Source organism: Chelonoidis abingdonii, chromosome 6 (genome assembly GCF_003597395.2).
Source record: "Chelonoidis abingdonii isolate Lonesome George chromosome 6, CheloAbing_2.0, whole genome shotgun sequence".
Classification (NCBI taxonomy): domain Eukaryota; kingdom Metazoa; phylum Chordata; order Testudines; family Testudinidae; genus Chelonoidis; species Chelonoidis abingdonii.
This window is the reverse complement of record NC_133774.1, coordinates 15834753-15860703: the sequence shown is the minus strand read 5'-3', so window position 1 is coordinate 15860703 and position 25951 is coordinate 15834753. Positions and strand designations below refer to the sequence as shown.

The window sequence follows — 25951 nt, the reverse complement described above, 5'->3', positions numbered from 1 at the left end:
GGAGCGACTTCTGAGCCCCCAGCCCCACCCCAGGCATTGCGCCTGGCTTTTTCAATGTATTTAGGTGGTCTATGGAGTTTAGGCTCCCAAACTGTGCTATGACTGAGCCTATAGGTTTGCTGCACGAAGTTGCAGATTGTAATGTGGGGAGAGGTCTTGATATTAGTAAAATGTTATAATGGTATGATGTGTCTGTCACTGCCCACTTCCTCTTGAAGGTCTCTTACAACCGTCTTACTCCGTTGTAAACAGCTGTACCTTTGTGTGTAGCTCGACCCTCTGGTACCTTCCAGACCTAAAGGTAGAGCGCTGTCGCTTGCAGTGTCTCTTTTCCGCAGAAGTTTTAAGGTCCAACAAAAAGATCCACCTTGTTCTCGTGAATACGTATATTGTAACTTTCTGAATAATATATCTTGAAGGAGATTGACCATTTATTTAATGAGTATTATGCTGGAGATCAAATTACACTTATACTATTAAAACACAATTTGTCAACATCATATGTCAAATACAAGCAAATATCCTCAAGCAACACTCTAATAAGTTCTTATTAGGTCATTCTAGTGGATGAATAATGACTGATAAGTGTACTAGACTACAACAGGCCTTATTTTGTATATATATGACCTAGTTGTTCTATTAGTACACACTAGGCTTGCATTATCCTGGTGATCTTTTCCGATAGTTCCCTTGGAGCTTGCCTGCTGAAGATTGCTGAACCCTGTTGAATGGCTTTGTGTGTGCCATATCGCCTCAACTGACAAGCCTTTGCCTATAACTCATCTTATCATCCGGCTCAGAGATGATTCACAGCTCTAGCAGGTTAGGCTCGAGGTCACTCAGGAGATACTCAACACTAGCTTGGTCCCGACCCCAGAACCAAGTTTGCGGTACTGTCCGTCAGGGGACACGTGGGTTCCAGGGCCGTGTGAGTGTCGTGTGGTCACAACGTAAACTGGCTTCAGAAATTGTGCTGTGGCTTTTCCCCTCTCCTGGAAATTTTTTGAGGTTCTGCTGAAACTAGAATCAATACATCTGAACATATTTTTTGCCCATAAAGCCAATGCTATATGATTCTCAGTACCATCAGCAGGGTATCAATGGGGTGTGTAGTTCATGGTTCCTCATGATCTTCTACTTCAGGTAGACTCCAAATTTTGGTCTACATATGTTGGCGCTGTTGCCAAAGTCCCCCTATTACATCTTTCATCATCTCCAAAATAGACAATTCGGTGAAATTGTTCCTCAATTACAAATTGGCCCTACCAAGCCCGTATCATAAACAATATTAGCTAAGGGAATGTTCTTTCACCACTCTTGAATGAAGGTAGATTAACAAAGGGCACCAAACACTCATTGAACCTTAGAGGACCCAATGTCGAGGAAACGGGCATTTTCCAAAGCATCAAGGGAGGGGAATTTTTTTGGTTCTGTAGTCTTTGTCTGGGCTCTACGAGCTACTGTAGAGGTACTTCATATACGTTAAGCTCTCTCTCCAGCGTTTTTTCCGAAAGTTGTAAGTACAAAGGTCAGAAGAACATTATAGGCCTGTTTATTGGGGTTTTTTCTATTTACTGTGTGTATTTGCCTGGAATTATATTGATGGGTTATTCATCTTGTCTTGTTCTTCTTTTTTTGCTTATTTGGTCGTTTTTGCTTTATCCCTATCCTGAAAGATATCCTTCACTCTCTCAGATCTTGGGAGACAGACTGTCTCGCCTTTATCAGACAGCCCCCACAACCTGAAGTAAAATCTCACCAGCAACACACACACCACCAGAACAAAAACCCTAACCTCTAGAACTCACCTTGCAACAAAGCTTCCAGCACTCCTATCCACATATCTATTCAAATGACCACGTCATGGACCCTAAATCACACCAGCCATGCCATCACACCTTCTATATCAGAACTATCTATCATGGGTGTATTTATTGTATCTTCCACTACAAATTTTGTTTTTTCTTCTTCTCTGAGAATATTCTTCAGTCTTAATTAAATCTAGCATGCTTAAGGTAGAGGTTGGCTGGTGTTTATTTTGTCGGAATCTACTCCATTTCCTTCTTTTTATAAAGTTGATATCCTTGTGCCTCTGTGCTCGGATATATATTTGCTTCCAACCTTTATTTATATGTGCTTGTCACCAATTCTTGTGCTAGGGATTTCACGAGAGGTAAAGGTGGGGTCTGTAGCTTCCATCTTTTACAATGGAGAAAAGCTTATAAGGGGTCAATACTCACAACAATACAACCATTGTCGTTCGTGAGGCGTCATACCAAGAGTGATTCCCGAGAACTTAGGGGAGTTCGTTCTTTTTCTTTATACTGCGAGCTAGTCAGAAGGCTAGGAACGCTGCTTGCCTATTCTGAAACACGGCCCAATGTTACAGTAGACACATGTTTGTCGAGTAATTTATGCTCCTGAGAGAATTGGAGTATCTTATCGTATTCATGATCACCTTTTACAGAGGGCATTTGAGATTCAAGTAAGATATGATTAAATATCCACCATTTGCTAATTTGTTAAACAAGTCCTTATTTATACTATTTCAAAGCTATTTTTCTCAATTTTACGCATAATGGAACTGATAGTCGGCTATGCTGGGTTAGTCTAAAGGACAACCCAAAATGATTACAGTCCCGTCTGGATGATTTCGGAATGCGATTGCTATTAGTGTCAGTGTGCTATCATGCTCGATGTTCGCTAGTGCCTGGTTTGTGGGGGTCCACATTTTCGTTGCTTCTACTTGTGACATTTTTTGTTACAGAGACGTTGCAATGAAGATTTCTTGCTCAACGCAAAGTCTAAAAACTCTGCAATGCCTTCATCTCCTTCGAAAACCAGTTTTAGTGATGGAGTTTCCGAGGCCTGTGGAAGGAACAAGTCGTCAGAAAAAGAATTTGAAAATACAATAATGCTCCAAATTGTCCTGTTTGTAAATAATGCTCTAATAATGAGCCAGATCGGAATTTGCATTCCTACCTCCTGACATATCTGAAGCACCTATCAGGAGCAGTAATCCATGCCCTGTTCTGGCTTATTGCTTAAACATAAAATGCTCGTCATGTTATTGAAGCTTAATTGTTTCTTTTGTTGCTATGGAATGTAATAAACAAGCAGTATGATTATTTTATATTGCTGATCAGAACTCCCTGGTTCAGTCCCAGTCTGAATTTTATTTGCGCAGTTGGTGGATTACAGTATCTGGACGGGGGGAGAGATGAGGGTAGGTCAGCTTGTAATGAGGGCTTCTATCTAATTGTGGTCTTGTAGTAGAACATCACTCTTGTTATGGGGGAGCACTAGATGAGGGGCTTGTCTGTTAACATGGGTGGAGCAGGTTTAGAAGATAGTATCTCTAGCACAAAACAGTTCCACAGTAAACAACATTCCTTCTCTTTTATACCATTCATCTTTCAAAATCAAAATAGCAGTGAAAGCGTCATCACTTTGCTGTTGTGACTTTGAAGATACAAGTACAGTAGCTCTCTTTATATGAAGTTTATTTCCTATATTTTCATTAACGTGTGGATGGCTATAAAATTTATGTACAGGACATTGCAGTACATCCTCTTCTCGGAATGAATAACTAAATACAATGAGTGAATTCATTATTCAGCTGTTTCTGGCTCTCAGAACCTTGTTGTGCATGTGTTACATTTAGAAATCCCTTTAAAACGTTTTGTGATTCTTTTTCTAGGCAGTTTAATTTTTCATAGGTAAGATTTGTAACAAATCTGCTTAACAAGAGATAAAAGCATGTGATTAACTTTTGAGAAGATAATTGGCACCTTACTGTCTCTGACAAGACAATTGGAATATCTTTGTCATTGTTTGTAATACTGCATATTTTATGAGAGGTACAGAGTGAAGACATGGCTGTAATTTTATCCATGGTATCCAGAGTGCATAGTTCTGTATATTGCTGGTGCCATTCTGTATACATATCCTCCAGGAACAATATCCCCTGCTGAGGCATATAGGATAGCTGTCTAGATTTTTTCCAGAATGCACTGTTCCCAGTGTAGCTGGTGTAAGTGCAGATGCAGAGAAACAGTTGACACGTGGGTGTGTTGTGGAAAGCTGCTGTGGAGACACGATTCAGTTCTGTTTCCAGGCCAGATGAGTTTCATGCGCTCATTACCAAAACATGGCTGTATTTGTAGTCTAGACAGGGTTTAATTGGATGGTACTTACGTCACAGTCCATTGTGACCATTCCTAGCTCAGCAAGATAGACTACTGCAGGGAGACCCTTTGCAGTGCTCATTTCCCAAAAACCCAAGGGTGCTATATTCTAACACCCAGCAATTAGAAGGACAGACCCAGAAACTGAGCTCAGTAGTAGTAACCATGCAAAGATTAAAACATTAAGCTTGGGACAAAGTGAAAGCACTCCCACAGGAGTTGTTTAACCCTTTCCTTTGTGGTGTCAGTTGCAACCTTCAAAGAGCATTTACCTGTTTATAAACTGTCCATAATTTGAACATCAAAGTTCATGTTGTTGTACAAGGCTTGGACTGGACTGACTTTTTCTTCCTATGTACTAATAGGTAATTAGTTTGTGCCGGATGCAACTCCCCAGAGAGAGCCTGCACCACTCCCTTTATTGACCAAAAGAGTAGTCTGAGGGTGATATGTTGTGCCTTCTCCCCAGATGCTTCCACATCTCCTGCTGGCCTGGGGAGGGAGAGATCACATTTCAGTTGCAGCTTTGTGACTTTTTAAATTGTCATTAAAGGGGAAAGATGTTCACTTGCTTTAGTAGCCATAAAATTGTGTTAAAAATCTACATTGATGCTCATTTACACTCGATGCTCAAGTCCCTTAGGATTGAATGTGGTATCAGTGTTGCAATATGGTCCCAGCCCATTTTTTCATCTGTTATATTGGACATTTGTTCATGTTAGTATTGCACTTTGTCTGTCTATCTTAAGTATTTATGTGGCTCCCATCATCATACTATATCTAAATGCCTCATAATCTTTAATGCAGTTATCCTCACAACACTCGTCGGAGGTAGGAAAGTCCTCTTGTCTCCATATTACAGATTGGAACTGAGACAGACACACACTAAGTGACTTCCCCAAGGTTATGGAGGAAGTTTGCTGTGAAACTGGGAATTGAAACCAGGAATCTTGAATCCCAAGGAAGCTCCTTAATGTGCAAATCTGTGTTGTGTATTCTGCACTCATTCGCCAAGTCAAATTCCCATTAATGTCAGTGCAAGTCCAAACACAGAATACACAAGAGAAAATCTACTGTGTGAGGAGTCAAAAGAAGATTTTTGCCCTGCGTTGTATAGGTAAGTTCTTGGATTCAAAGCCAATCTTGTTATCTCTGACGTGCTCCTCTGTAAATGTGCTCCTTCTGAAACCAACCAGAAGTATACCTCTATAAGCACACACTGAGTAAGACCCTGGAAACCTCTGGCAAATCCCGAACTGTCCAATATTCCTTTTGTTTTGTATTCGCCCATTGTATAAACCCTAGCACTGCACATGTGAAACTATGGATCTGAGGACACTCTTAGCTTCGTCCAAGGCACTGAACTACAGTTACTGAAACGCCTGTGCTACTAATAACAGTGTTGATCCACTGTGCTCAGGAACCCCAATCCCACTTTATATAAACCCATGTGTAACACCAACAGACCCTGGTCATCGAGGGGTGGGATTGAACCAAGGACCTCTGGAGCTTAGTGCCTGAGCCTCTACCACATGAGCTAAAAGCCATATGCCTGGTAGCTAAGCTGTAGAGCAGACTCATCTTATCTCTGCTCAGATGGTCTCAGTGCCACTAGATGGAGCAGACACACCCCAGAGGTGTGGGGTTACACACAGTATTTTTTAATTTCCTATCTCTGTAGTATGATCTAGTTGCAATTGGATTCAGAACAAATCCTTGGTATTCCAAAGTCTAGACATTGAGAGGGTTTTTTCCCTTTTTACCCGGCCTGCTTTGTGTCACTTAGTATTCTAATGATTCCTTTAAGTCATTCTATTTTTTGAGTTGATGTAGCATATTATGAAAGGAGGCAGGTTTTAAACATGTCCATTTACAATACGCGCAGATGGAAGACTTAGAAATCACTTCCTTTTTTTTTAAAGCTACAAGATTAATTTTGAACCATGTAAAAACACAGTAATTTCTAGCCTGTATTATGTTTATCTTCCATTTTAATCCCTACACCTTTATCAGGGCTGGTCTTAAAACACATTTGTACTCCGAACAGTACAGTTATGAAAGAACTCTGCTTCCTGTGTATTCTGCAGAACACACAGGTCCTCTGGTTATAAAGTAAACTGCATGGAATTCATTTAAAATGTAACTAGAAGACGTTAAAACACTTGACAGACGGGAATGCCTTAAGGTGAAATCCTGGCCTTAGTAACTTCAATAGGGCCAGGGTTTCACTTTTGGAGCAGGTCTACACTTAAAACACTGCAGCAGATGAAGATACTACTGTGCCAACAGGAGAGCCTCTCCCCTTGACATAGTTAATCCACTCACATCACTTGCAGGTTTAAACTAGTGTAAATGGTGTAGTCTCTGTAACTTGAAGAGTTTAAATCGTGATTTGAGGACTTCAGTAACTCAGCCACAGGTTAGGGGTCTATTACAGGAGTGGGTGAATGAGGTTCTGTGGCCTGCAACGTGCAGGAGGTCAGGTTAGATTATCGTGATGGTCCCTTCTGACCTTAAAGTCTACAGGTCTGAGTCTGAGATGCAGTAGCTGTGTCGACGGAAGAACGGGCAAGTCTGAAGGCCTGATTCTATAGTCTTACACAGGCACAGCTCTTCCTGACTTTAGTGTGGGTTGAGCCTGAGTAAGATTTGCAGAGTTTGTAAACCAGGAGCCATATTTTTGTACTTTTGATCAAGTTGCAAATATCAGCATCTTGTCTGTATATTTGACAGTAAATCTATAGTTGCTTATGTGATATAAACAGTTCAAATTTATAATCAGAATAGTTTCTCCAAACACACTGCTTTTTCATTGTTGTGAAAAGCTTTACCCAGCATTCTACAGCTGTAGGAGTTCTGAATGAAGAGCAAGAAGTTTGAGCTGTAAACTCATTTACCTTTTTCTTTACACTGACAAAAATAGCATTTACTCATTACGAAATGTGCGTTCTCTGCAAATCCCTAGTTAGGAAGCAATATACATCCATTTCATGTCAATAAAGGTTATCTCTGTTAGTCCAATAGGCTCATCTCCATTTGTGCGGTTTGCAGTGATCTATTTTAATGCTAGTGAGAAACAGGTCTAGGGATTATTCTGTTTTTCAGTTTTTAATTTCCCAAATTCAAAAACATCCAAAGGATTTTGCTTATCTGTCTGAGTAGTCTAACAGTTATTGATATCACAAATGATCCAGCAGAGTCAGAAGCTGGAACCATTTTATATAATTTTTTCAGTGGTTTGCTTGTTTGTTTATTCAAGTGGGTTTAAAAAATCCCCTGACTTATTTCCCAGGGTTTCAGTCATGAAAACTTTCCTCAGCACTCTTATATGCTGTCATGAAGTTATTCATTATCATCTGCAGCACCACCACCGCTGTATTCTCCTCATTACAAGGTAAAGGCTACACATATATGTTCAGGAAAACCTATTATGGACCCAAACAGATCTTGCAATGGCTAACAATATTTTTCTTCCTCTTTGTGGCTGTGGTTCTTTTTACAATCTACTGATTTCCATTCTTCGGGTATTTACACCTCTTTCAGGCTTATCATCTTATAACATGTCAACCTTATTCCTACTGTAGCTGCTTCTTCAACACTTAGCTCAGAGGTGGGCAAACTACGGCCCACGGGCCACATCCAGCCAACGGGACTACCCTGCCTGGCCCTTGAGCTCCCTGCTAGGGATGCTAGCCCCTGGCCCCTCCCCTGCTGTCTCCCTTCCCCCACAGCCTAAGCTCAGCATGCCGCCAGCACTCTGGGCAGCAGGGCTGCGAGCTCCTGCCGGGCAGCACGGTGGCTTGGCTCTCTCCGACTGGGCAGCACGGCTGCCAGACATGCTGCTCTGAGCAGCATGGTATAGGGGCGGGGAGCGGGAGGGTTGGATAAGGGGCAGGGAGTCCCAGGGGGCGGGCAGGGACAGGGAGCAGTGGCGGTTGGATGGGGCAGAGGTTTGCAGCGGGAGAGAGTCAGGGGACAGGGAGCAGTTGGATAGGCGTGGGAGTCCCGGGGGGCCTATCAGGGGGTGGGGGTGTGGATAGGGGTTGGGGCAGTCAGGACAGGGAGCAAGAGGAATTGGATAGGTGGTGGGGTCCCGAGGAGGGGGAGGTCAGGGGACAGGGAGCAGGTGGGGGTTGGAGGTTCTGAGGAGGGTAGTCAGGGGGCAGGAAGTGGGAGGGGGCGGATAGAGGGTAGGGGCCAGGCTGTTTGGGGAGGCACAGCCTTCCCTACTCAGCCCGCCATACAGTTTGGGAACCTGATGTGGCCCTCAGGCCAAAAAGTTTACTCACCCATGACTTAGCTGAACAGTTGGCCAAGCAATCATTCATCATTTGGTCCATTCCTATGCGGCTTCAGGAAGGATACTATCAGTGACCTAAACGTATTGAAACATTTTCTCTCTTCAGATTGTAAATTCTTCAGGGCAGGGAGTGTTGTACCTGGATTTGTAAAGAGCTGTGTAAATTTACATGTTTTATTAGAGCTAATAGTAAATATGTGGCATAATTACAGTTACTTCACTTAAGATGAGCATGGGTTACCTGGACAATTGACTTACCCCACAAAAATACCGTTTTCCCAAACTGATTTTCTGTACAGTCCATGCTATTGTTCAAACTACACCTCTACCCCGATATAACACAAATTCGGATATAACACGGTAAAGCAGAGCTCCAGGGGGCAGGGCTGCGCACTCTGGCAGATCAAAGCAAGTTCGATGTAACACGATTCCACTTATAATGCAGTAAGATTTTTTGGCTCCTGAGGGCAGTGTTCTGTCGGAGTAGAGGTGTATATAAAATATTTAACCCAGGCAGATGTTTTCCAAGCCTTCCCTTTTTTTCACTCTTCAGTTTCCCTTTGTTCCTCATTCTCTAGACAAACTTCCCACTTGCAGCTTCCCTCCCTCCGTGATCATCCTCAGCCAGCCCACACACAGAGATCCTTGCATAAAATCTACAAATCTTGCTTTGCCTAGTACATTTCCTGTGGCTTCCTCTGTCTCTCGCAACACGAGTTTTTCATAGTTGGTATCTATTCTGTAAATCTGAAAAAAATATTCTGAGGCAGATGTGGTGCACACCACACAGACACTTAACTGAACCATGTCAGATAGACTCTCTGTCAGCAACAAAAAGAGAAGTGATGCAAATATTGCTAATGGAACCAAAGAGAGAGGAACACGATGGCCTCCCCAGAAAGAACTGAAGTACCACTTTCAGGGATATAATCTGGTATCCTAAAACAGCAGATGAGAAATGTCCTTCCAGAAATTATGGAAAACCAGACACCTCCTAAGCACATAGTCATCTTTTACATCTCAGGGAATGGGTACGAAGTACAGCTGTTGCATCACTTTGATTGGTCAGCTATTAGTTTGGCACAAATTGAGACTGTTGGGATAATGTCTTGGAAAAGACCTCTTAGGTTTTTCTGAGCTGTTTAGCTGGTGGTCTTGTACAGATGAAATCTTTAACACCTTGTATATTGGCATATTTGTGGGGGACTGATATAAGAACAGATAAGCCTCTGTTTCATTCCAGTACGTTAATTAGCCATGTAGGGATACATTTTCATTGTGATGCATATAACATTAGCAGTAAGGCTTCACTATCATGCTGAATCTTCAGCTAATTCTTTTTGCTAGCTTTGATGAATTGCTAATACAGAGTCTGATCACGCAGCTGCTCCCCACCCAGCACTTCTATTAGCAGAGCCAATATCAAGCCCGTAATTTGACAATATGCCACAGGGCTGCTAAATGAAACTAAGGGTACAATTTTCAAAAGCACCAATGTCCCATATTCAAGAGTTTCAATTTCCCTGAAAGCAAACCAGAGTTTGGCTGCTAAGTGCCTAAGTCTCTTTTTAAAATGGGACTTAGGTTAATGTTTTCAAAAGCACCTAAATGACTTAGGATCCTGCATCTCTTGCAGTTTCTCTCTAGAAACGATATACAGATACAATATTTGAGAAACGGAAGTGTCTCCAATGTCATGTAAGTAACCCCATACTTAGATACTCTGCCTTTCCTCTGTTACTGCCCCAGTCCATTTGACTGGGCCAGCTTTTCATCCAAAGCAATATGTAGGCTACCATGAGACCACTTATACTAATCTACTCAGTCTTAGACCAGTTCCATCTGCCATTGCCTTTATGTTTTGTTTCTAAATGGAGATCATCCACTGGCCTGACATTGAGTCCTAAATCATAACTTTTTTTTAAATGTACTGAGGAGGTATTGAATTTTAAATGGCATTAGCCCCTCTGGAGCAATGCCGGGGTAGTCGGCTACTCGTGATGCTGTCTTTCTCATCTTTAGGTGCAGGGGAAAAATGTCGTTGAACTTTTGTGGTAACAAAGTTTTATTGCAGTTTATTTCTACATCTGTTCATTGAACTTCCTGTGGTTTTTCATCGAGTCGTATGATAGCTCAGACAGTCTGTAGCTCCTGGTCTGTCTAGTTATACCGCTGCTCCAACCACTAAATCTGACTTCTGCTTTTTCTAGCAGAAGAAAGCAAGATAGGCCACTGTGGTAGGTTGATTCATCTGAGCTGATAAACTTGCTGTCTGCATTGAAGGCTGCAGTTGAAATCCTTGCATTTACCTTGGCCTTTAAAATTCAAAGCAACCGAATGTCTTTAGGATTGTTTCTGTTTTAAACTAGCTTGGGTTTATTGGATTGTCTTTGCTTAATGTAGTAGTGACTACCTACAAATGCATAGAATGCACAGACTTATTTAGGGCAGGACAGCAAGTTCAAAGACTGATAGCAAAGGGGAAGGTGAATAATAATTGTTGTGTGTTCTACAGGCTTTCTCTTAGTCTAAGGGTGTAGCTGTTAGCCAGCTGAGAGAAAGCACAGGTGAACAGAGCTCAGGAGAAAGAACTAGGTGCTAGTTTGTCCCTGGATGAGATTTTCAAAAGTTATTGGTGATTTTGGATGCATCCATTTTTGGGTGCACAAGCTGAAGTGTCCTAATCTCAGCACCTGATTCTCAGAAAGCACCAAGCATCCACCCTCTGAAAATCAGGACCCTTTGAAGTAATTCATCCTGGGTATCCGGAAATTGAACCATGCAGAATCAACAGCCATTTTTGAAAAATCTTGGCCTCCATGTTTGTTTTTCTGATATTCAGTCAGATTAAACAGAACACAGAAGAAAATAGTTTCCCAGATAGTCTGAATAGCAGTATGTGGAATTTTGCTAACTATTGTACAAAGCTCTGTGTGTATCTGTTGTTACGTTAGCGAATTTGTTTTTCTCATGAGTGTTCTCACTTGTGACATGAGGTAGTTTTACAGCTCTCCTGGAATGTTGGTTTAGTACTGTCTCTCAGACCTGTACTCCACTTGTCAAAGGCTCCAGTTCATCCGTTTGGAAGTAGTACATGTAAAAATAAATTGCATACGGTTGCAGACTGTACTTTGAACTACAGTATGTCAAAATTGTTAAACATTTATATCAACTGTCTGACCTTTTAGGGGATACTTAATCCCTGCTGTCATTTTAAACTGTTCTTAAATCAATCTAGTGAGTCAGGAGCAGCTCGTGTAAGAGAATGCTTTACCTTAATAATCATAAATGTTCAATAAACACCCCCGACTTTTTTAAATGAAGCAATATAGGATTATTTTTCATTCTTAAATATGAATATAAAAAGGTGCTAGAATGGTAAATCTGGAGATTGGAGACCTTTGTTATCCACAGAACTAGGACAACATGGACAGTCTCCACCCTGGCCCTCCAGCATGCCTCAGGATTGAACTGGAGGGGGCCTCCATTAGGAACAAGATGGCTCAGTCTCCACGCATGTTCAGTTCTTGGCCTTTTTGTTGAAACTGCCAGAAAGGGTGTCAGTTATGGTAGCTTTCTGTGCATGATGTGGATACCTTTTCACATTAGGCCACCAATTAGTTTGACGCAGTCCACTGAACAGCCATGGATAATTGTACTTCCCTTACAGAGGCTGGATTTGAATTAGTGAGCTAGAAGTGTAAAGCTCCATATCTCATCATCAACCCAGTGAGCCATCCAGTGTCCACTGCTTAGGTATTTAATCAAAGTCTGGTTACAGCTGTCATAAAATTACTCATTTTATGAAGACATAACGAAAATTGCATGCCGTAACTGCAAACCATAGAGACACTGACAAAAAACATAGATATCTAAAAATCTCATCGGCATCTAAATTTTCAAGCCAAACCTGAAAAGTTTTCAAGAAAAAAGTTCAGCATGACAGTGAGACAAATTTGATTGCAATGGTTTATAATTCTAATCCTTAAATGGATTATTTAATTGCTATAGCAGTCACAGTTGATGACAGCACTGATCGGTTGAAGAAAGTCTTGATGAGAAGATCAACACAAGACAGCTATTGGCAGAAAAATTTAACACCATCAGGAATATTCTACACTTTCCTTTCAACTGAAAGAAAGTGGTATAGGAAGAGCTGAACATCTCAGGCATTGCTGTTGATATTTCTTAAGCCATGACTTGTGGGGGGGAAATATATTTATATAGTTTTGTTTACCTCAGTAGAAGCATTTATAATATTTTCTGTTTATATCCTTTCATTCCAAGGAATCCCAAACCACTTTAATAACATACATACTCAACACTGAAGCCCAACCACCTTTGGCATGGCAGATGGCAGCCATTTAAGGAGTTATCTATACTAGGAAATTTAATCATGGTTTAAATATGAGTTTTCAGCATTGAGTTAGCTAGTGCAAAACTGAATATGATTTGGCCTTGTCTACACTGACCACAAAATCAAGAAATAATTAGGGGGAGTGGAGAGGATCAGCAGGATGGAAATTTGGAGGAAGGTAATTCTTAGGATGAGAGGTCAACATACCAGAAGAATCCTTGAGACACAGGATGCCAGGGATAAGGTAGATGAGGAAGACTTGAGAATTTGGATGTCAAGAGGGAAGGCAACACGGGATTTGGTGAAAAGTGAGGAGTGCTAATGGGCAAGAGATTAAGGGGGTAGTAGGACATGGAGGAGGCCAGTAGGTTTTGGAAGTGGGAGGGGAAGGGGTGACACTTTAGGGAACTGAGGATGGCATGAAGATTGGGGATACCAATTGAGAGTGAAGAAATTCCCAGGAATCCTGAGGGTAGAAAGGAAAAGAGAAGTGCCAGGAAGACTGTAGGAAAGAAGAGGAATGGGGGATGCCAGTAGTTGAAAGGAAACCTTGGGGAGCATCAAGGGAGGATGAAGAGGGGATATGAGGCAGATGCCAGGTCGCTGTGAAGTTCACAAGAAAGCTCATGGGGGGATATCTATGGGAAGACATGAAAATAGGCACAGCAGAGGTTGTAAGCAAGCAGAACGTGGGTTGGGGATGATGGATGAACGACAGGGCATTTGGAATTAAGGAAGGAGAGAGTGAAGTGGGAGAGGAAACACTGGGAAGAAGAAGTCTGGAATGCTTAGCAAGAGGAAGAAGAAAATTTTGGATTAGCACAGACTGAAAGGATGTAGTAAAGAGGAGAGATTTCTGGGGCATAGTGATGGCATTGGACAGAGTAGAAAGTGGATAATAAGTGGAGGAAACAGGAAGGGGAGGAGAGAGACGAGGATGAGAGATGAAAAGATTTGGACTGAACAGACTGGGAGGAGAAGAAGAGATTGGGGAGATTTAAGAGGAGATTGTTGGGGAGAGGAGGTGGAGGGAATGAAATTGGCTTGAGGCTGTGGGGGGGATTTGAGGAGGAAGCTGCTCTGCCACAGATTTCCTGAGTGAGTAAGTCACGTAGGCCATGTCTACACTACAAAATTTTGTCAACATTTGTTACGTTGGCTTACAGTCATTGCAGTTTTTATATTGCTTGTGTGTGTACGCACTACGCTCCTTGTTTCAGCAGCGTGCTTCCACCAGGAGCACTTGTATTGACACAGAGTGCAGGGTACTGTGGGGAAGTAGCCCACTGTGCAACTCGCCACCATCCAGCTCAGAGTGTTTTGGGAAGTTTTTGCAATGCCTCAAGGGACCGAAACAAGTCGCTCGGGGTCCTGGGAGTGTGAGTTCAACTTAACATAACGCAGTATTCTCCATCTCATAATTTCAGCTGAGTCCCGTAATATTTCGCACCTCTTTTCAAAATCCCTGCAGAACTGCGTGTCCCTTCTCACTGTCTGCCATCTGTGACAGAAGCATAGAGCCTGCACAGCTCTGGACTATTTGTCATGGGCGTCACAAGCACAAGATGCCTGATCCTGCAGTATTTGCAGAGCTCCAAGAGGTGCTGTAGGAAACATGACAATTCCTTGGAGACTAGATTGCTGGAGGACTTAGAAAGAAACAATTCAAGATTGTTGATGGCCCTCACAGAGCAGCTGGAGATGGTGGAGTGCTGGTTCTGGGGCTGAGAAACAAGCACTGACTGGTGGGATAGCAATATCATGCAAGTTTGGGATGACAATCAGTGGCTGCAGAACTTTTGGATACACAAGACACATTCCTGGACTGTGTGCCGGACTCGCTCCAGCACAGGAGCCCCAAAATGAGAGCTATACTGACAGTTGAGAAGCAAGTGATGATTACATTGTGGAAACTTGCAATACCAGGTTGCTACTGGTCAGCTGGGATTCAATTTGGAGTCAGGAAATTCATTGCAGAGGCCGTTATCATGCAAGTGTGCAGGGCCTTTAATTGCCTCCTGCTATGCAGGACTGTGATTCGCAGCAGTGTGGAGGACATAGTGGAGGGATTTGCAGCAAAGGGCTTACTGAACTGCAGTGAGGCGATAGATGGCATTCATTTCTCTATTTTAGCACCAGACATTTTGTCACAGAGTACATCAACAGAAACAGCTGCTTTTCTATGGTAATGCAAACACTGGTGGATCAACGGGAATGCTTTACCAACATCAATGTGGGCTGGTCAGGTAGGGTGATTTACACATGCATCTTTAAGAGCTCAAGACTGTTCAGAAAGCTGCAAGCAAGGACTTTCTTTCCTGACCAGCGGATTACCACTGGGGATGTTGAAATGCTAATAGTCATCCTGGGAGATCCAGCCTACCCCTAGCTCCCATGGCTCATAAGCCATACACTGGCCACCTCGACAGCACCAAGGAGCCCTTCAACTCCTGGCTCAGCAGGTGCAGAATGACAGTTGAATGTGCCTTTGGTCATTTGAGGAGTCGCTGGCATTGTTTACTTACAAGATTGGACCTCTCTGAAAAAAAATATCCCAGTAGTTATAACTACCTGCTGTGTCCTGCATAATATCTGTGAAGCAAAGGGGAAAAGTTTCTACGGGGGTGGAGGTGGAGCAGCTGTCTGCTGAATTTGAATTATTAGAAGTGTTCAGCAAGGAGCTATAAGGCTCAGGGAGGCTTTGAAAGACCGTTTTAATAGCGACCCAGAGTCGTGTGTGTTGCTATAGTGTGCTGTACCTGGCCTTGCTCCTTTGCAGCTAGGTATGAATCTTTTAGTGCTGTAGAACATTGTCAATGCACCTATTAATGTTGTGTGTGAATGATGTTATAGGTGCTGTTACAAAATGAAGTAACCGGAAATTGGTGGGTGTCAGACCTGCTCAGCACCAGGCAGCATATGTTGTGAACTAATAAAAATGAATTTTGTTCCAAAAAATAAAACTTTATTCTGTAATAAAATTTTATTCTGTAACCTGATTTAAATGTTTTTTTAAACTTAATAAATTAATGAAACATAACTTATAAATGGGAAAGAACACACATTTCCATTTCAGGTACACATACACTAACTGTGGCTTTCACAGGTAAGTGTATGTGAAATGTCCCCCACGGTGGAGTGGTAAGGGTAGTGCACGAATCTCTGCTACCACATGGAACGTTTGGGCGGGAGGGAAGCAGAGGGAGGTCCTGATATAGAGGTCCTGCAGAGGGAAGCAAGCATGGGACTGAAGAACCTATCGCTCTACCAGAGTCTGCAGCATCTCAATTTGTTGGCTGAGAAGCGCAGTCATCTCCTGCTGCATTTCCCTCTCTTTTTCCAGTGTCTTTCTCCTCTCCACTCTGTCCTCCTCCATCCTGTCTGAATGAGTGATCCTCCAGGGCCTAGTCTAATTCTCTGATGCAGCACTGGCTTTCAGGATCTCCTGGAACATGTCATCCAAGTCCTCTTCTTTATCCTCCTTATCTGACTCTGGCATTCCATGGACGTGGAGAGGGAGACCCTGAAGGCCCCAATGGCAGCGGCTGCAGATACAACATGCAGTGGTACCATTATCAGTGTAATCTCGAAGGAAATCGAAAATTAGGATACTGAACTCACTCCCTTGAGCCCCACAAATTATAAGCACTAGTCTTGCTTCTCTTTGGGAGTGATACATCACAGAGCCAGTCATAGCACCAGTCATGGTGAGAGGGGTGGGGGTGCAGAAATGGGGGCCTTGCTCACGGGCATGAATATATTTGTATAGGGCAGTGGAACTGAAAACTGGCACCGTTTTCCACAGGCCATGGTGATGTTAGATGATATCTCGCTCCTGATAACAGGCTGCTTGCGTCCCTATGCCACCTGGGCCCATATGCTGCTTGCCTGTGTACTGCAGTAGTGCCTGCTGAAGTAACTGCTGAGTGACATGGGAAAGTGTTATCCGAAATTGGGCCAGCAAGTAAGCTTAGGGAGGACTAATGACCCACCAGAGTTTGGCAGAGAGCAGCATGTTTATTATATTGACAGCTAAGCTCAAGGGGAGGGGGTTACATTCACACTTGCATACTCACACTCCCAGGACAGGCATGGCACTGGAGATGTCAGGATCTTTCAAGGTAAGTGTCCCACAGCACAGCGATAGGAGTAAGTCTTCCTGAGGCACAAAGGAATGCAATGCAGCAAGCCACTGGCCAAGTGGTCCAGGCGAAGGGCCTTCACGGGAGGTACAAGCTTGTGAGTGCACTGCTGAGCACATGGTCCCTTCCCCTTTTAAGGACCTGCTCCTCATGGCCTGCGACTAGAGATGACTTGGCTGCCTCTGGTTGGTCACATCCCACCTCAGACAGTGTCCATGCATTGGGTGTGTGAGTGCTGCCTAATTAAAGTCCCAGACACCTTGTCTGCCGGGGAGCTCTTCTGATCTTCCAGCTGTTCAACCAGCCCATTCATCCCACAAACATTGCAGGAGGGAGGGGGAAGGAGAAAGCCACTTCACAGGTATCACTGCTCTACAGCCAAAATGCTTCTGAAATAAATGTAGTCAAACTTCACTAATTCTGGGTCACTGAGAACGAAAATGATGCTTAAAATTGTTGATTGGCTCTAGTCTAGCTGTTGGGCTCCAGACTACAGCAGTGGAATCTCCTGGCAGGTGATGTTAGGGTTTCCATGTTCCGTGACCGTCAAAAGGATCTTGTCCCATTCTTCTTCATGGAAGGTGATCTTGTAGCCTGCAACAACATCGATGGTGTGATGGCAGCCCTCAACATTGTTCACGATCCAGATGAGTGGAGACTGTTCATTGATTCATCGAAGATGAGTCTTAAAGCTGTTTTGCTGCATAATGGCAATGTTTTGCCATCAATTCCAGTTGGTCATGCAGTCCATATGAAGGAAACCTATGACAACATGAAACAACTTTTGAGGTGCATAAACTATGACCAACATCAGTGGCAGCTTTGTGGCGATTTGAAGGTTGTTGCTCTCTTGCTTGGTCTGCAGACTGGATACACAAAGTACTGCTGTTTTCTCTGCGAATGGGATAGTCATGCAAGAGATTCCTACTACATCAAGAAAGATTGGCCACTCCGACAGTCATTGGAGCCTGGGAGGAAAAGTGTTCAGCATCCACCACTTGTTAAATCAAGGAAGATTTTGTTACCACCCTTACACATCAAGCTGGGTCTGATGAAGAACTTTGTCAAGGCCATTGACAAAACACAAGCAGCTTTCAAGTACCTCCGTGGAAAATTTCCAAGGTTAAGTGAAGCTAAGATAAAGGAAGGTGTCTTTGTTGGTCCTCAGATTCGTGAACTTCTTCGAGATGATGCATTTGACCATGCACTGCGTGGCAAGGAAAAGACGGCATGGAAAGCCTTCCAGTTAGTGGCAATAAATTTTCTCGGAAACAACAAGGCAGACAACTACAGGTTGTTGGTGGAAAACCTCCTCAAGGCATACAAAAGCCTTGGTTGCAACATGTCACTAAAGATACATTTTTTGCACTCTCATCTAGATTTTTTTCCACCGAACTGCGGAGCAGTGAGCGACGAGCACGGCGAGCGATTTCACCAGGACATTGCAACAATGGAGAAACGCTATCAGGGCAAATGGAGCCCATCAATGCTTGCAGACTATTGCTGGACAGTGACAAGAGATGCTCCATTTAATGAATACAAGAGACAAGCCAAGAAGCGCCGAGTAGACACTGAATAGGACTAAACTATGTACATAATAGTTTTTTGCCTTTTGTTTCATAATAAATTTTATTTATATAACCCTTTTGCTGATTTTTAAAGTGTTACATAAACAGGACAGGTGAAATATTATCATGTAAAGCAACCATAAACACATGAAAAGACCTAGGTTTACAATTTATGATTAAAACTCTACTATCTACACAATATACATAGACATAAAATGTAAAAACTTAAATATCTTAGAAACAGTAGCCAATCAGTTGTTTTAATTGTCATATTTGAATTCAGCACATCAAAATACATAATAAATACCACATTTTATCTCTGAAGCAGATGACTTCTCAAAAATTGTAGACCAGTGTATTCAGAGAGGGAGAGGAGACAAGGGGGTGGGGGGGAGTGTAACAGACCTTTTAAGCATACAGGTTATACATAGCATACAGATCACTGGTGCTCCTACAACACCTGTCACAGAGCAAGAAACAAAGCAGCTCTTCCCAGAGCCCTTTGGCAGAGGATTGCAGAGTACCTCCATGAAAGTTTCCTCGAGATCTCTATGGAGGATTCACGGAACATTCCAGTGCACATAAACTAACTGCTCCGTGTGGCTCCCTCTGCCTAACTCTAGAGGGGAATGAAAAGCAGATCGCACCGCCACCTCTCTTGGCTGTTTCACTACCTCTTCTACCACAATTATAAAAGGGCAAATCAGCAGATGTGTTCAACTGCTTCGGGGGTTCCATCCCTGTAATTTCAAAGCAAAATGCATACTTACCAGAGGTTCCTTTCCCTGCATCAGACTCACCCATGCTCAACTGCTGGGCCTGGCTGGACTGCAGTGGGGTCAAAAACATGTCCTGGCTCACTGTGCAGCTGGATTTCCTGGTCTTGTGTCTCCCATGCCCCTCCTCCTCTTCTACCCTCCTTCTCATTGCTGTTCACAGTGAGGGGCCTGAGACTCATGGCACTTTGGCGTGGTGGTGCGGTCTCCACCAAGGATGGCATGCAGCTCTTTGCAAAGGTGACAGGTCTGTGGCTTCTCACCAGATCAATTGTTGGCCTCCGTGGCAGCCTGGTACATCTGCCACAGCTCCTTGGCTGTCACAGGGCCCTGCTGCTGGTCCCTGTTGTAGCCCTTCTCCTGCATCCCCCAAGCAATCTGCTCATAGATATCCACCATTCTATGGCTGAATCAGAGCTGTGCCTGCACAGCCTCTTCTCCCCACAGGCATAGGAGATGCAATATGTCTTGTCTACTCCAGGCAGCAGCACATCTGGAGCATGTAGCCGCCATGATCAGCTGTGCGGTTGCACTGAACAGTGGAGAGAGCTGCTAGGTGTGCTTCCCAAGCTGGGCAACCAGGAAAAGGAATTCCAAAAATGCACAGAGTTTTAAAGAGGAGGGGCAGCTTCCTGTGTACCTGACCCCTGGGCCACTGAGTTCACAACAATACCAGAGCGATCAGCATGGGACATTATAGGACAGCTCCTGCAGGCCAGTAATAGTCAACATATGTAACACAGTGTCTACCCTAACACTAAGTCAAACTAATTACATCAACCCTGACTCTACACACTCGAGGAAGTGGTGTTATTAAGTCGGTCCAGCAGGGTACTAGCATCGGTGTGAGTGAAATTTAAGTGTAGAAACATTCACTGCTAGATTGACGTAAGCTGCCTTGCGTTGACCTAACCGTGTAGTGTAGACCAGGCCTTAGTCTCTCTGTGGCTCGATTCCCCATCTCCAAAATGGGGATAATACTGTCCAGCTAACAGGGGTATTGGGGAGAAAAATATGCCAGAGACTGTGGGGCACTCAGATACTCCATATTGGGGAACATATAAGTACCGCAGATACTCTGTCTTAAGCCTTATCTATACTAAGATCAGAAGCGAACTGTGTTTAGGATTGTAGCTCTCTCCATCCTGATCCCACTGAGAGCAGAACCATAGTGTGCCAGTCTAGAAGAGGGCGTCACCACATTCTGACAAAGCGCAGCGCACAGCGAGGTGGGATTGGCATTGCTTTGAATATACTAAACCTGACACATTATACAAGCCCAAGGGCATGGCTCTGAGTGGAGCTACGGGAGGGCTGTTCGCTTTTCTGTCCATCTACAAAATGTTCCTAATACAACACGCTTCAAGCCAAAGGCCAGACTAATTTGTGGCTTGTTGGAATCACAGTATAGGATGGCACTGCTTGCATCAAACTACTATATGACATTTGGAGTGATGACAACACAGGGAAATATCTGAAATCATAATTTCCATGTTTTTGTTGCTCCCTAAGCACGAATAAACAAGATGAATAAATGTAAATAACCCTGAAAGGCAAGTGACCAAGAGAACTCCATTCAGTAGAGAGAAATTCCGGTGGGAAGAGCAACACGAGGAAGCACTGACAGTCTGAGCTAGAGAGAGGTGATAAGGTTCCCTTCATTATTAATGGGCAAAGAAGCTTCTAAGCCATTGCCATACTTGTTCTAATCGTGTTGCCCCATGGCAGTTTATTCTTAGCCTTAGCCACATCCTTATAAATAAAGAAATGGGCCCTGTTTTATCTTACCCCACTGATTACTGTAATGTGGCTTTTATCTGCATCCCTGCCAGGCTGTTGACACAGGCAACATTTAGAAGCAGATAAAATGAACGAATTGCACAATATAAAAATAGGGTCGGCTCTTCTAAAAAAAAAAAAAAAATGCTTATTGATAGTCAGCTAATAGCTGCCTTGTTAGGAACTGTATATGCTGGCTTTTGGTGGGCTAACTTCCTGTGCTGTACATTACACTACAGGAGGGAAGAGAGAAAAGAGACTGGAGACTGTGGACACAGGCTAACTGAGGACAGGCTGCATGGCACATCCATACTGTGTTAATTCTGGAAAGTGTTTTACCCACAGATGGTACAGCAGAGCCCCAGACATTGTGGAAATGATTGCATGCAGTGGAGTTGTAGCTATGTTGGTCCCAGGATATTAGAGAGACAAGGTGGGTGAGATAATACACCTCTACCTTGATATAACACACGACCCAATGTAACTCAAATTTGGATATAACGTGGTAAAGCAGTGCTCCGGGGGGGCAGGGCTGTGCACTCCGGTGGATCAAAGCAAGTTCAATATAACGCGATTTCACCTATAACACGGTAAGATTTTTTGGCTCCCGAGGACAGCGTTATATCGGGGTAGGAGGTGTATCTTTTATTGGATCAACTTCTGTTGGTGAGAGAAACAAGCTTTCAAGCCACACACAGGTCTTCTTCAAGTCTAGGAAAGGTAGTCAGAGCATCACTCTGCCTTGAATGGTCCCTTAGAATATGTCCTAACTACTTACACTAAATAATCTGTTCCACCTTGCATTTACTGTGACCCTGAGTACCTGTCCCAGACCTGAAGAAGAGCGGAGTGTGCCTCAAAAGCTTTCTCTCACCAGCAGAAGTTAGTCCAATAACAGATATTACCTCACCTACCTTGTCTCTCTAATTGTGGAAATGATACAGTTTGGGCAGTAATCTGGGGGAGGAGGAGTTATCTGTGTGTAAGGATAACACGGTAATAAGGCACTCAGATGGGAATAGTATGAGAACTTAGATTATAGAATGGAATACATGTTTAATGCATTTCAGCTGAAGGCATCAAATGGCTTTACAAACAATTTAATTAAGCCTCACAGCAGCCCTGTGAGATGGATTAGTACTATTCTCTCTTTAAAGATGGGGAAACTGAGGCACAGGAAATTAATGACTTGCCCAAAGCCATAAAGTGAGTTAGTGGCAAAGCTAGGAATAGTGTCCAGGAGTCCAGGCACCCAGCCCCTGTAATCTAATCACGCTTCTTTCCTCAGACCACACTTCCTGGAAGGAGAGAGCTAGCTTCTGTACTGGAGACATCTGTGTATAGAACAATTGTTAAAAATTGGAGAAATAAGTCAGTTTATCAGAACATTCCTGAAATCAAATCATAAAGTATCATACACGTTCCTAGGGCCTGTCAAAATGAGTCTCTTCCCAAGTTGCTGTGGACCATTGTAGCATCATTCATTTTTGTATTGACTGAAATAGCCGGGTCTCCGTGTGCATGGACAGCAGTGTTGACGTGGGGCTTCTATGTCTTACAGTTTTCCTTTTCACAACTTTTCATGTTTATAAGGTTCCATCTGCTTAGCGTTAGTTAATGGCCCATCTCGTGTGTGACTCCTGGATATCTACTGAGCAGCCAGAGCGAGGTGTGTAACCAACAGCAAAGGGCTTAATACAGCACGTGTCAATGTAGCATACATTTAAAAGGGAAACTCGGCTGGTCTCTTTATCATCCTTGTTCAATGTATTTTCCTTTCAGGTCCGATGGTTCAATTCCCTTAGAGCTCTTTTTATCACCACACCTTACTTGAGCTCTGATGCAGTCTCCAGGTTTACAAATTGATGCAAACCCTCACTCAACAGACTTTTGTTTCTTGTTGCAGAAATTCCCAGAACTAAAGTTTAAGTATGTGGAGGAGGAGCAGCCTGAAGAATTCTTCATCCCCTATGTCTGGTCCCTGGTGTACAATTCTGCTGTGGCCCTGTACTGGAACCCACAGGACATCCAGCTTTTTACTATGGACTCTGGCTGAGGGAGACCGAGCTCTGCTCTGTCTTATTACAGGCGAAGAAACTCAAAACTGCGTGTGAATATGTGACCCCTCCCAGCGTGCACCCTCTAAACCCGAAGCTTAGTGAGAATGAAGCTTGCTACTATTGTACAGAGCGACTTTGACATTTTGGTACCAGACTGCAGCAGACACACTGGGAGCAGATTGTGGTGTGGGAGAGAAACTGACAAGCTTGGTTGCAAACTTTTGTTTCTATTTCGTAAAACCTAGAGCTTATCCAAGGAAAATGAGGCCTTAGACATGCAGTGTGATGTTACCACCACCAAGAAAACTGATAGCTTTTAAAGCTGAAACGGGGAAAAGAGAAAATACAGGGTGTTAGTTGATTTGGAAGTGGCATTTATATTCTTATTACCTTTTGACTTCTTTGAGTCAAAGTCTGTGAACACAACCATTTTCTACAATGGACTTTTCATCTCACCAGTACCATGTCTCCTCTCATGGCCATTTGTTTTGGTGACATTGTAATGTCTACAGTCTCTAAAATATCCATATTAATGCCATCTGAGTGAACTAGGCCACATTTTAATCAAATGATGTTTCTAGACAGGATACTGTGGTATGTGGGGGAGGGTTTTCAACTGGGAGACTTTTCTTTTGAAGAGCTGTCAAAACACTTCTGATGGTTTAATACTCTTTGTGGGGCTTGAATCACTAGCTTCCAAAGGAAAGTCCCTCACAGACTCACATTATGGTACTTCTGTACAAAAGCTTTTCCTGGAAATTGACCACATAAACAAATATCCAGAGAAAAGTGTTTAAGTATGTAAAAGTAGAGCTATGCCACATAAAAAGTTTGTGCACTTTCAGCAGCGTCCGATGGGAATCCCTGGTGAAGCTTTATGTTAAAAATCCCCTTTTTGCTGCTAAAGGGATTATAGTAGAGGTGTGGATTTAACAGAATGTGGAACGCTTCAAAATGAATTTTTTTTTAATGTATTATCTTTTGGTGTATCTCGCGTAATGAAAACAATTAAAATACTCTCTCTGCAGGTAGAAAGCCAAAAGAAATAGGTGGACATTATTTTAGCAGAGTGTCTTTTCCCCCCCCTGCATATCAAGGATCTGTTTGTCTCTGGGACAAACTCCTGACAGTGTTCACTTCCACATGCTCACAGAAACTCCTGCTACACTTTGGGCTGCTTGGCGGAAGTCTCTCACTAAATCAAGTGTACTGCATGCCAAAATATAAAGATAAGGGAGTTTGTTCTTACACATATATGGCAAATCCCTCAATTCACTGCCTGACCCAGCATGTTCTGATTACAGACTTGGAGGATAGTGCACATTCGCTTTCTCACACAATCCTCTGAGTGGCTTTAAACAGAGTTTCCTGTGCTCGTTTTTCTTTTGCTGAAGAAGCTGGCTTTTTTTTTTTTTTTTTTTTTACCTGCTTGTTTGGAAACAAAGTCCTTTTTGACAAATGGAACTGCTGAGTTTTCAAAAAACTCCTTTCCCTATGTAATTTAAGCTGTAAGTACAAAGAGCCGTGCATAGCATAGGCATTCCTAGCGCTTTCGGGCAGCGGGAGTTTTGGGAAGAGGCGACATAAAGACAGGAGCTGCGACTCTTTTGAGTGTAAAATATGGGAAACAATTGAACTGTGACTGAAGATATGGGTGTTTGTGCTACGTTTTGGGGTGGTTTGGTTTTTTTACCTCTCTGAACAAAAGTCAAAGGGGAATGAAGGCTTCTGTGTTTGTTGTAGTGATTTGTAATTTTACCTTTAAATAAAAGACTAGAGTGTTTGTGAGCCAGGAGAGGTGCACAGCCCTTAGAACGGTCATTCTAACGGTGCACTTTGAAACTGTGGATTCTGAGACTAACTGGATGGTTCAGTTCTTCAAGTGACTTAACCACACTGAGAGTCTGGTCTTGCCAAGTAAAGCGCATCCTCCACCCCCACTGATTTCAGGGTAGCTGAGGACATCCAGGACCTCCCGGTTGTTGGCTGGTGTGTCAACTTTGAGAGAATCTGATTTTCTTTAAAAGAACTTTGTATAAGCATAAAGCAGCAATCTGATATAGACAGGTCAAACAAGACACTGAGTCGATGAAGGAGTCACATGTAATAATTTCAGTGTGTCCTCATAATGACATTGCACTAACGTAAACGAGAACCGTGCTGGTTCCAATGCCATCCTTTTCTTGTGCAGTTAATTCAAATGCAGTGCATATGGAGCCAGCAGGTTTGTAACAGCGGGAGCCAGAATCCAGAGTTGAAGCAGTAGAGCAAGCCAAGGTTTATAATGGAATCCGTCCTGGTATGATTGATTCTTTCAAGCTTCCGAGCATTATACAGGTATAGAAATGTCTTGGAGTCTGCTGTCTGATGCGTTCACAAATACTCGATTTTCCTTCTGATCTGTAAAGTACCAACTGAGGGATCCTTTTCATTATTTTTGTGTGAAAGATTTATTATGTAGTAATAAAAAAAAAAAACAACTATACACAGACTGTTGTTCTATTTGTTTTGCATAGTAACTACTTACTGCACATAACACTTGGCCCCAGAGGGTCTGGATTTTCTTTTGAGACTTTTAACATGCATGCGGTTTTATAACATGATCAGTGGTTTCCAATACAGAGAACTAGAGTTAATTTTACTGAATAGAAAATCATTTAAATCCTGCATTTAATATGAGAAATTAAATTGTGGTTATTCTTTCCTATTGCTCCTGGACGCACAGTTTCAATAGATGACCTCTCCCCTCCTTGCTGTCTTCTTACCAGAATCTCATGCCATA

General features: G+C 43.0%; 1 protein-coding gene across 4 annotated transcripts in view; it reads left to right on the top strand.

Moving 5' to 3' along the window:
- The window catches only part of DYM (dymeclin), a 351012-nt gene extending 325363 nt beyond the window's left edge, over positions 1-25649 (top strand). For all 4 annotated transcript variants that reach the window (XM_075066858.1, XM_075066862.1, XM_075066859.1 and 1 more), the window contains one exon: positions 23016-25649. In XM_075066858.1, coding sequence (XP_074922959.1) covers positions 23016-23165 — 150 coding nt within the window. In that variant the 3' untranslated portion in view covers positions 23166-25649. The remainder of the gene's footprint in view (positions 1-23015) is intronic.
- The last annotated feature ends 302 nt before the right edge of the window (positions 25650-25951 follow it).